At 40.0% G+C, this 12,505-nt stretch overlaps 1 protein-coding gene across 8 annotated transcripts in view; it reads left to right on the forward strand.

Annotated features, from left to right (window-relative positions):
- The window catches only part of LOC132787025 (sterile alpha motif domain-containing protein 5), a 168,139-nt gene that overhangs the window by 33,462 nt on the left and 122,172 nt on the right, over positions 1-12,505 (forward strand). For all 8 annotated transcript variants that reach the window (XM_060793865.1, XM_060793867.1, XM_060793866.1 and 5 more), the window contains exon 2: positions 9,353-9,955. In XM_060793865.1, coding sequence (XP_060649848.1) covers positions 9,596-9,955 — 360 coding nt within the window. In that variant the 5' untranslated portion in view covers positions 9,353-9,595. The remainder of the gene's footprint in view (positions 1-9,352; positions 9,956-12,505) is intronic.

Consider the following 12,505-nt stretch of genomic DNA (forward strand, 5'->3'; position numbering starts at 1 on the left):
GGCAAATTCGAAGCTTTGAATTTCAATTAATTGGGACTAAACCGAAGAGCAGCAGTCGAGAGAGTTACGAGTTAAATGTGGGCATTTCCATTTTATGGGTTAATTGCCATTGTTCGACAATCACAGTCACAGTCACATTTCGTCCCCCTTCGATGCCAAAAATAAAAAAGAAAAAGATGCTGTAAAAATGCTTTATTTGCCTCTGTGATTTATGTGGCGCGGCAAATTGAAAGGGCAACATCATAACGTGCAACATCAATCCACCACAAAACCCAACTAAGTGGAGGGCTGCCAATGTGAATGACACATTGACAAAATGCTAAAAAGCTAAATGCTAAATTGATCAATGAAAGTTTGTCACTGACTCATTTCAATGTCATGCCAACAGACAAAGACGGGGCATGTTGCCAATGTGACAACACATGCAACACCATGAGGATTTTAATGTCATGCACTCAGGTTTTTATGTCAATGGATTTATATCTTGAAATGCGAAATAAAGTGCGTAAATAAGATATAATTCAATATAAAAAATACACTAATTTAGTGTAAAGTATATACTACATTTTATACGTTTATACGTAGAGCATTTACATTCGAGTAGACAGTCACGTTTTTTAACTAGCTGCCGCTGTGAATTGTGACGCGCTTAATTGAATGCCAAATTAATATTTATGGGCAAATTGTTTGCTGAAGCTTAATTAATGAAAGGGCAAAGCGAGGCGACTTTTTGCCTGACTTTTTGTATACCCTACAGCTGAATAAAGGTGTATGCTCCCCAGTGAATAACTATGATGCCTCGTTGAGCCTTATCACTTGGCATAAATGTCAAACGTAAATTTACTTTTTTCACTTTAATAAAATACGATTTATATATACAAGTGAATATTGAGTATGCGCAGCGGGTAGAATTATAACAATGCCACAAGTTAATGGACCACAAATATTTTTTAAATCGCCGCCATCGATGTTAATGGGTTGGCAGCAAAGGCAACGACGATGACAACGGCATGAAAAGCAATAATGCAATTATTTTATCACAGGCATTTGGTATTTTTAATATGTTATACACAGAGAGAGACACAGAGCCATATGCATACGTACATACGTATATACGCTGAAGGTATTTTACATTTTAAAGCATGCGGGACATTTGCAGCATTATCATCAATGGCGTAGTAATAATAGTTGGACTCGTAATAATAACAATAAAATTGTGAAAATTGTGAAAATAGCCATACGAAAAAAAGAGGAGCTGCCATGTCTGTCAGTCAGTCTTTGCAGTCCACACACACACACACACACACACACAGTTCAGTAAATTGCCCACCCGTCTGCATAAAAATTATAGCTGCATTTAAGTAATTGTTGCAACTGATGACAACGTTGCAGCGTCGCAACGCAACGCGTCGCATCGCCATCGCCATCTCGAATGGCAGTGCCAAGTGCCTGTCAGTTGCATTGACAATGAAGCGTTAAAAAATACGCAACAACAACAGTGACAGAAAAAAAACAAGTAAGAAAGTTACAGTTGAGTGTGCTCGACTGTTAGATACTCGCTTCACGTTCTCAATGAAAGCTAAACAGTGTGGTATTCTTTTAAATATATACCAAAATAATGCTAAAATATACCAAATGTAAATTTTGAATATCAATATACTACTGCATCTCATATATACTATATATTTACTTTAACGAGTTCGATATTAATATACCGAAATAATACTAAAATATACCAAAGGTAAATTTCGTTTATCAATATAATACTGCATCTTAAATATACTATATATTTACTTTATGCAGTTTGATATTATTATACCGACAAAATACTAAAATATACAAAACGTAAATTTTGTATATCGATATACTATTGTACTGAAAATATACTATATATGTGCTTTAAGGGGTTCGAGATTAATATACAAAAAATACTAAAATATACCGAAGTCTAATTTTGTGTATCGATACACTATTACAAACTTATATACCGACGAATACGAAAATATACCAAATACAATATTTAGTATATTGATATACAATAATATAAAACGTATTCTTAAATAATACTAAAATAGCCAAATTTTGTATATTGCGAAAATATACCAAAGACAACCTAACCTATAGATTCGGAGATGTCTCCCTCTACCTGTTTAACTGTTTCCTGTTGTCACAAAGTTATAATACCCTTCTACCCTATGGGTAGCAAGGTATAAAAATTGCATACAACAGCAGCCAACAGTTGCCGTGGCATCACAAACTGGGTTTGGGACAAACAGTTGATCAACTACAGCAGCAGCGGCGGCGGCGACAAATTGGAGTAGCTCCAACAAGAGGCATGTGAAGCAGACGGCTCATAAAACATGCAGCCCCTTGCCAATAAAATTTTATTAAACGCCATAAAAATATTTATGAAATTGGCGCAAAGCAGCGTGTTTATTTGCGCTGTTTGTGCATTTCGCAAAAAATAACGCGAAAATTATGCGAAATACTCACAGCTCGCAACTGATAATGCAAATAACCTGATGCTGTTGCACTAACTGTTGATTTTTATGTGCATTTGATTTGTTTAACGTTTGCAAATTGCTTACAGGCGGCCGCAAACGCTTTAAAAAAGCGGTTGTAATTGTTTAACGGCTTCTTGGAATACTTAACAAAATGCATGCTTATAATTGCACGACTTGAGAGCAGCTGTGCGACTATGCTAAGCATAAAGTTGCCTTGGCTTTAATGTGAAAGGTAACTGGGAAAACAATATAATGAGTACACAAAGCCAAGATTTATTTCATGTTCAGTCGTGCATGGAAAATACAACCTTTTAAAATTACACAAATCATAATAAAAAGATCAAAGCATATAGAGAAGTTAAAAGAATTCTTAAAATTCCACCAATAATAAAATAATTAAAAGATGTTAAAAGTTGGCAATTGCTCAGGAATTTCAGCTTAAAACTTTTGCGATTTTGATTAATTTTTTGGGTGGAATGTTAAACTTGGACTAGAGCACATAATTACACATGCCACTAGAGATGCGGTTTCAAAGGCATTCCATTAGCTGGAATTGTGTATGTCTGTGTGTCTGCTGCCATCTCCTGTCTTTTGTAAAAGTTCATTTTGCCTGCCACGGAACTGTGTATGCAATGCACTCGCCTTTGATTAGCGCGGGGCACAATTCAATTTCCAATTGAAAAAGCCAGAAAGCTGCGCTTTAGAATGGCAAAGCGGTAAAGAGGGGAAGGGAGGTAGAATGGGAAGTTGATAAGCTATCCGACAATTTGGGTATGCCCATTTTGGCTGTGATTGGATTGTAACCGCGGCACGCTTCGTTGCATGCCACCATAAAGGTAAAGTTACCCCCACGCAGACACATATTCGAATGTCGGTGGTGCAGCACTTTGACAGTTGAACGCATTTTCAATGCTTACTTATTTCATTGAGCACACACACACACACCCGGAAGAGAGGGAGAGTTGGCTTGAAATTGCGTGAGTGTTGCACGTGTCGTGTGTGCCGTTGTCAACGGCAGCAGCGGCAGCAGCAAAATGTGGCAACGTTTTGCGACACCGCGAATTGAATGCCTTGCACAGCATGTGGCAATGTTGTATGAGCATTGAGGGCCAAGTTAATACAGCCAAAGGCGACAGCAGCAGCAACGGAGGCAACGAAATCATTTGACACTTGCAACTGGCAACAGTTCAATACTCACACGCAATTTGAATTGACTAATCCAAAAAGCATTTCTGACATTTGCTCTCGCCTGTTACTAATGACTTGGCACTTTGCACAACTCCACAGGACGACGAACGAGGGCGAGGACAACTGCAAGGCGGGGCAGAGCAAAGAAGCAAACACAACCTGTGTGCGCTCCGCTTATTTTCAGCTTTGCTGTCAGGCATTTGTCATATTTCTGTCAAATAAGCGCTTTTAATATTGATAGCTGCTGCTGCTGCTGCTGCTGCTGTCGGTTGCTGCCACTGCTATAGCTGTAGCTGCCACTGATGCAGCCAACGCCCGCCTGGTCCGACTGTCAACAGGATGTTGGCTTCAGCGCGCTCCCAGAGCGAGAGCTTTACAACGCGCTCTGTGTGCAATCAGGCGTTTTATGTGAGCGGCTTAATGTGAATTTATTGCATTTCACTCCCAACATCATCCAACTGCCATCCAGCCAGTCAGCGGGCAACGGGCAACGTGGCGGGCACGCAGAGCTTCGTAATGAGTCTCAAATAAGAAATTTGGGGAGAACAACAAATCAATAAAAATGATGAAAAGACCCCAAAAAAAAGTCAAGGCAAAGACTTGAGACTCGACTCGAGTCGGAAATCTGTTGAAAATCAATGCCCACATTTGCTTGATGAAGAACCATAATAATGATGATGATGATGATGGTGATGATAACGATGTGTGTAGTTGTAGGCTGGCCAAATAAATATTATGAGGGCATATCGCACATATTTCATTGTTTAAACAATGGCGATAATATCGATGGGTTCGGTTTGGTTTGGTTCTGTGTCCAATCCGCAGTTGCCTCCCGACAACGATGATGATGATGATGATGATTTATAAGCGACTGTTAAGTAAACTGTGGCCCCGTTTGTTTGCATAACAAATTGTAGAAAAACGAACAAAACAAAACAAAAATATAAATTATCAGGCATTAAACATTAAGCAGAAAACACGCTTAAAGCCAAAGCCAAAAACAAAAACTTAAAACAAAAAACCAAAAAAACAACTACAAAGAAGGCAATGAAGCCACCTGCGCTTTGTCGACCACCCGCTGCTCTCTTCCTCTCTCTCTTTCGCGCTATCTCGCGTCTTGCTGTCTCTTAAAAACAAATGATATAAATTTATAAATTTTCGAAAACTTGACTTTTGTGCACAGCCCCCCAGGCATTGCCAATAATCATATGAGTGTGAGAGTTTGTTAGCTGGAAATGCAAAATGGCAAAAGGTCGTTGTCGTCATCGTCGTCGTCGTCGTCGTCGTTGCGCAGCGTGAAACTTTTGTGGCGACTCTGGGAAGGCGTTCGAAATTGCAACACTTTTCAGCACACACCCAAAAAACTGTTGCTTACATGGTCTATACACCTGGTTATGGATTAACTACAAACAACGTGAGCGGAGACGTGACTGTAATTGGTTCCAATTCAAGCATTAAATTAATTAATTTCTTCAACTCTTTGTTACCAATTTGACCTTTTGTGTGTGCTTGTAAATAAAATCAATATTTAATAGTTACACTGAATTTGCTTTTAGAGAAAAACAAAAATTTATTATTAACAATTTCTGAAGCCTTCATATAATTGCCTTCTTTTTTTTGCTGTTAAGCAGCTTTATCGAAATTAATGCACATTTTTTTCATGATATTTGATAAAGCATATTTAATTTTTCCTATTTTTAATTGAATGCAAAAAAAACGGTGTTAAATAAAGCATTTTTAATAAATTCAAATTGCAATCTTCATTTTTTTTATAATTAGATTTCGAATGGCGATTAAAATGTAAACTCTCAAAGTATTAAAATGAAATTATAATTAATGCCAAATTATAATTGAATAGTTGTTGCAAGAATTTCTGCTTGAGCAAATGAAATAATCAAAATGCAACAGAATTTCTAATTTAATCATAAATAAGTATTTCACACTCATCCAATGTGAGTTGTGTGTTTGTGTGTTTCGTATTTTATGTTTTCGAGCTGTTGGGCCAAATTGTGGAAATGAACTTAAATCGCAATTAACTTGGCTGGAATTTAACTTGGACCTCAGATGCATGCAGATAATTCGTGGCAGCCAATTATAAAAGCCAAATACAATTGTGACTTTAATTAGAGTCAAACGAAGGGAACTCAACCGATAAATGCTTCAATGAACTGACACAAAGAAGGCAGTCAGGCAGTCAGATAGATGGACAGAAAGACAGACAGATAGATAGTCAGATATATATACTTCTGTACTTGTAGCATTTTCATGTGCTGTCAAATTGTTTGAGACACGAACACGCCCCAAAAATTTGGAAGAGTGTCTTGTCATTTCATTTCTTGGCTTGGCTTCATTTCGACCTGTAATTAATTTATTGAATAAGCGTTCAAATTGCTTTCAATTTCAGTTTACAAATACGAATGTGTGCAATCAGTTTAAGTTTAGTCGGAGGTTGTAAAATTTTAATGTTGTCGTTCACTATCTGAATTCGAAAATCTAATTACCAAAAGTGACTGTGTGTGACCTGCTTGCCTTGCCAGCTGACAGCGTTTTTAGCCAGCTTTTAAAGTGGCCCAAGAACGTAGAGAGCGCCAAAGAAAGAATGAAAAAAGGCAAAAAAAGGCAAGAAAAAAAACAGAGACTTGGCCTTTATTATCTTGATGAGCGACCAAACTATTTTACGAGCTCGACAACAAGTTAATTAGCCGTTGGTATTAATGCGGTCCCCGAACAGTTGGCTGAAACAAAAATTTCACGTTGTCAAATGTGTTTTACGTTTCTTATTTTAGCTGCTGCTGTTGCGGCTGCTTGCTGACCATTGGCTAAAGCAAAGCGGACATCGTCTCAGCCTACTTCCTATCATTAATGAAGACGCCTTCGCCCGCTCTTCCTTTTCATCTGCTCTGCCTCTGCCTCTGCCTTAGCGCTGTTTAATTTGATTTGCTTATTTAATTTTTATTGCTGCCCCAGTTGGCCGCTTCCTTTGAGCCGAAATAAAAACAAGAAAACGCTTTCTGTGTTTGTTCAGCTAATGACAATAATTAAATGCTCAAGTGCGTTTGTTGTTTGAGTCTGAGTTATGCATATTAATTAGGCGCGAGTAGCGTGTGAAAATGTTTTCTTCTTGTTGCGCACCTGCGAGGCAAGGCAGACGAAAAAAAAATTAAATAATAGCAAAAAAAATGTCGATGGCGATGCTGTGCAAACAATTTTAATTAAACGGCAATTGCGCATACGCCGCGTGTACGCTGCAGATGGCAGATAAAGCCGATACGAAAGGTGCCAGCTGACAGCTGTTTGGCGACGCCGCGTGTTGCAATAATCATTACTGCAACAGCAACAACAGCACCAGCGATAAAATGAATTTACTTTGCCAGCTTTATTGACGCTCAATTCGATTTGCTGTCGCGCTTGTCCAGGGCTCTCTCACAATTGTTTTGCGTTTAGGCCAAAAGTCAACACGATCGACGACTCCGAGCTCAGCTCTTGTGTTAATCTTTTCCAATTGCTCAGCGTTTAAAACAAATGGACGCGCCATAAACAAATTAAACTTGCCACACAAAACAACAACAGCAACAGCAATGAAAAAAATAAATTTGTTTAATGCGTGCCAACGACGCCCACGAATTGAAATCGAATTCATTGTGAATGAAGGCAACAACTGCAACGAAACAGCGACAACAACAATAACAACAACAACAATGGCAACAAGTCAACAATTTATTGTTGTTGCCTGTTTTGTGGTCGAAGTCGATGATGTTGCATTAAATTGCTGCCCCTGCTGTGTTTTGCTCCCTTCGCGTTGGCGTTGCCGATGCCGTTGAATCTTTTCTCGAACACCAACCACAACAACTGACAAACTTTGACCCAAAAATTGAGAAAAATACTCCTAGGTAATAGGTCGGAAGTGAAAGGGTTTTAGATTCTTGCTGGTTGCGCTTCGTGTTTGCCGCTGACAGCGGCCACTATTTGTGGCATTTAAGTTTTACACAAGAGGCGCGCCCCAGAAAAATGATTATTTATTTAAATAGATTTGAAGATCATTCCAAAACGTGCCGCATTACAAATCTAAATGGTCTGAAGAATGCGTGATATGAAAACTTTGCCTTGATTTGAAATTTCAATGGGAAATTGAATGCAATGCGAGTTGAAATGATTTCAAGCTAAACATTTATTGTATAAATACAATAAATTGTGATTTTATTATGGGATTTATTATGAGATACATTTGACAATGTGCGTCAATTGCTTGTCAAGTCAATAATTATGAAAGCGGTTTAGAAATTTCATAATTGAAGTGATGACGGAACTTTAATGCTTGGAAAATTTAGTTTTATCATATTTCTTTTTCTTATTTTGATCAATTTTGTGACTATTGAGATTGTATAATAAATGACACATTCTTCATTGTTAGATGCCAAGTCTTTTTATTTGATATTGTTTTATTTTATTTTATCTTATTTAGTTCAGTTGATTATTGGCTTTATTTCACACATCATTTTCTTTAGTTTCCTCATATCATTTTGTTAGTTTTTTTTTTCTTTAAAAGAATGTTCGCCATAATGAGCTGTGCTTACTTCTGCTTGGTTTCTGGTTTAAATAGCTAAAAACCCTTGACATTTGCCCGACAGTTTTATTGGTGAATAATTGCGTATCATTAAACCATTTGTATGGCCTGTCGACCTATCATGATTGATCTACTCGATGCCAATGAAAATGAAAATGAAATAAAGCAGCTGCCAAGCAAGAACAGCAACAACAGCAACAGCAGTCACAACAAAAGCAAAAACAATAAAAAAAAGAAGAAAAAACAGGACAGCTTAGTCACACGGCAGCAAGAGAGAGACACATAAATACATACGTCTAAGTAATTTATATGATGGCTTGCTTACGGCTGACAGCCTGAGAAGGGAAGAGGAAGTGAGGAGTAGGAGGAGGTGTGGCAAGTCGTTGTGGATTATGGCAATGATTTTTGTAATTCCTAGAGTTGTGCTGCCTCTGAATTTCTGCTGCTGCCAACCGCTAAAATAATCCATTAAAGATAAACTAAAAGCAAACACTAAACTCTTGTGCTAAGGCTAAAGCAAAGAAACCGCAGCGCACCCACACGCTGATAATCAATCATTTATCAATAAGCGACGGCACACGCCCCGAAAACTGCAGTCCACAGTTGTTGCTGCTGCTGCTGCTGTTGCTGTTGCTGTTGCTGCTGTTGATTGGTTGCTCTAAGCTTTTAGTTTGCGTTTAACGCCTCATAGATTCTCTAAAGCGAAAGGAAGCGGCAAAGGCGTGGGGAGGGGGGCGCGGCCCACATGGGAGACGTCAGTGTGTCTATGATAAAGTGATATATGCTTGCATGTGTGGGGCATACACACGCATTATACGCTGTGGTGTGCCTCAGTTTGCTGCCTGAATGGCTGATAAGACGCTCTCTCAGAGAATGCCTGAGAATTATTGACTGACTGTAGTTCGAGGGGCGAGGGAAAATGGGGTGTAAAAGGCAACCGCATCGACTGCTTGCCATTGGTTTAATTAATTTTCCAGAATTCAGAATTTGATTTGAATCTCAACTCAAGCAACTATTGATTTTGTCTGAACTGATTCATGCGGGCGATCACTAATATTTTACTTATTATTTTTTTCTATTTCTCTCTCTTTTGCAGTGTGGCCAGAACAACATGTTAAGCAAGGGCAAAGGAGCTGCCTCGAAGCAGGAGGGAAATAAATGTGAATGCGCATAACATTGAAAACTAACGACAAAGCATTTAAAACAATACGCAAGGAAATTGCAAACGCTTCAACACAGCTTGTGAGAACGCATTTAGCACGTGACGCGACGCCATTTTGTAACAGTAATTGACACACACACACACACAGACACTCACAGACGGATTCACACATTCAAAATGGCCGTTAGCAATATTGTTTGCGAATGGCTTCGCGCCCTTGGCCTCGCTCAATATGCGGAAAGCTTTCTCGACAATGGCTACGACGATCTGGAGATATGCAAGCAAGTCGGTGATCCAGATCTCGATGCAATTGGCGTCGACAATCCCTCGCATCGTCATAAGCTCCTAAAGAGCATTCGCTCGTTGCGTGAAAAGGGCGCTGCATCCGTTTACTTCATGCTAAACGATCCGAACTCGTTGTCGGGCAGCATGGAGATATTGTGTGAGACGCCGCCCAGCCATGAACTGGAACTGGTGCTAGCCGAGCAGCTGGAGACGGACGGAGTGCGTCTGACAGCGCATCCATATTCAACACCGGTAAGTGCGACGAAATCCAAATTCATTGAGGGTTGCTCTTGATTAGTTAGTTGTCTGGCTCCCCGCTGTGTGTATGGCTGTCAACTCCAACAACACAACGCTGTGAGAAACTCTGTTTAGACTTTAGGATTTTTATAACAGCAACAGCATCCGATTGCAAGACACAAAAAAAAGTTGAAATTACTTTAAACTGCGCTCAGTTGAATCCCTTCACCTGCTGCTCGGTTGAGTTTTAGTTTAATTCCGTTGAGTTTGCTAGACACCCACAACAAAAGCTGAATTCAAAGCCCCCAAAAGCAAAGCTCGAAAACTATTCAATGTCAGTTTACATACTTAAATTAAAATTCCCCGACAAGAGCCAAAGAGATAGAGAGAGAGAAAGAGAGTTGGGGGTACACAGTGCATGGCACCGTTTTCAAATGTCAACCTGGTCTACACTTGACAGTAAAATGGAGTACATTTAAACGGCAGCAGCAGCAGCTCCGGTGGTTGCCTCATTGCCTGGCCAATGTTGCCCCCAAATGGCTTTTGTATGCAGCTTTTGGCTTTGATGCCGTCTCGAGTGTCATGATGTTGCTTCGCTCCATTGTTCCACTCTCAGTGCCCAGTCCCAGTCCCAGTCTCTGTGTCTGTGTTTGCGCTTCCCTCTCTGTGTGTGCTGCATGGACACTCGACTCGACTCGTCCAGTTCCTGGTCTGGCTTGGCCGGCTGTCTGGCGACTCGTTTTTGGGAACTCTTTGCGCTCTGTTTGCAGGTAGGCGACATATCATGTGCCATTATGTATACTATATATATATACCAAAGAGGCACCGACGCATTGCATTGCAACGCAATTGTGTTCTTGGAACAGTTTTATACTCGTCGTTTTTTTTTTTTTTTGTTTCGTTTTTCGTTTTTGACCAGCATTTAAAAAATACCTTTTTCTCCCTTCGTGGATTTAAGTTTTGTCGGTGTAATTAAAGTAATGCCCAGAATGAATCAGCAGACCCCGAAAAAAAAAACGTAAAACTTAAGCTCATCATGATTTATTATGCAAAAGCATTTCACAAACTGAAATTATAACCTCAAGCTTCTTCGCTCAAGGAATTTTGCACGTCAATCTCAGCAAGATGTGATTTATATATACAAATATCGCATGTATGTGTCCAAGTTCAACAAGAAGAACTCGAAGAAGAAGGAAGGAAGCTGCCACAGAAACGTACAACATATGCTATAAGCTGACCCAATATCAGCTTCGTTGGCGGCGTTGCTTGCCACACAAATCACGTCATTGAGTTGTTTTCATCAAAAGGGCAAGCACACATCTACTAGCTCTCCTCTCAGTTTCTCAGTTTTGTTGATGAGTCTTAAGGTTTCATCGTTGCTGTTGCAAGTTGTGAGTTGGAGGTTGCAAGTTGTGCTGCCCATTCTCATTCATTCACTTGCCTCATCGTCTGTCCAGACTGTCTTTTTCGCTGTCGTTCGTTCGTTCGTTCGTTGGTTCGTTTTGTGTATTTTTATCCGAAAACTATCTGGCTGCCTGACGACTTCTTGCAGTTTTGTATCTGCGTATCGCTGGCATACAATTTTTATTTATTACTCATTCAGCTGCAAAATTGTTCCTTAATTGCCCATATCAGCTGAGAAATGAAATTTATTACCTGGCGTGTGTATATCGCCAGTGCCAGTTGCCAGTTGCCCGTTTGCCAGTTGCCACAGCCAGTGCCAAGGCAACAGACAGCAGACAACGTCCTAAACTTTTGCTGCCGCATCATTATCAGCCTCGTCGTCGTCGTCCAGCAGCAGCACTCAGATACTCCTCCTCCCTACCTCCCTCTACTTCTGCTGCTACTTTTCGAGCAGCGGCAGCAGCAGCAGCAGCATCGACATCATTAGTTTTGTGCGCCGCGCCGACAACGTTTTGTATATTTACTTAATATTGCAATGGTCTCTCTGCATGTATGTGTGTATCTCTCTCTGTCTTTCTCTCTGTCTCTGTCCGGGCTGTATGTCCATTTATCTCGGAGTATACGACGTGGACAGCAACCTTCTGTGATTTCTGATTTCTTATGCCAATTTACTCTCGACCATTCCCGGGTCTGTGCTCCATATTGAGGTTGCCTCAGTCCCGAGTCCGAGTCCCAATCCAAGTCACAGACCTCAGACCTATCATCATCAGCCGCAGCGCTCTGACTCTGTCTCCTGCTCATCATCATCATCATTATTATTATCATCATCGTGTTTGGTCAGCGGCATCGTCGCTGACTTTTGCCATAGATCAAAAGACAGTTTTGCTTTAGTTTTCCTTTCCATCTCTCTCTGTTTTTCCCTGTGTTCTATGCCGTTTGTTGTATAATTTTATTTTAGGTGCCTGTAGCCTTGACCAGGTCAAGTTGTTTTTGGGGTCGACGAAGCAGCGATGCTTGCCTAGACGTCGTTGTTGAACCACACTCTGAACTCAACTCCAACTCAACTGGTCTTGTGTCTGTGCTTTGCTTTTGATTTGAGTTTGAGTTTCACGTTGATGTTGTTGTTCTTGGCTGACTTTAAGTTATTTCAGCGCTTGGCTT

This window comes from Drosophila nasuta, chromosome 2R (genome assembly GCF_023558535.2).
Source record: "Drosophila nasuta strain 15112-1781.00 chromosome 2R, ASM2355853v1, whole genome shotgun sequence".
NCBI classification, from domain to species: Eukaryota; Metazoa; Arthropoda; class Insecta; order Diptera; family Drosophilidae; genus Drosophila; species Drosophila nasuta.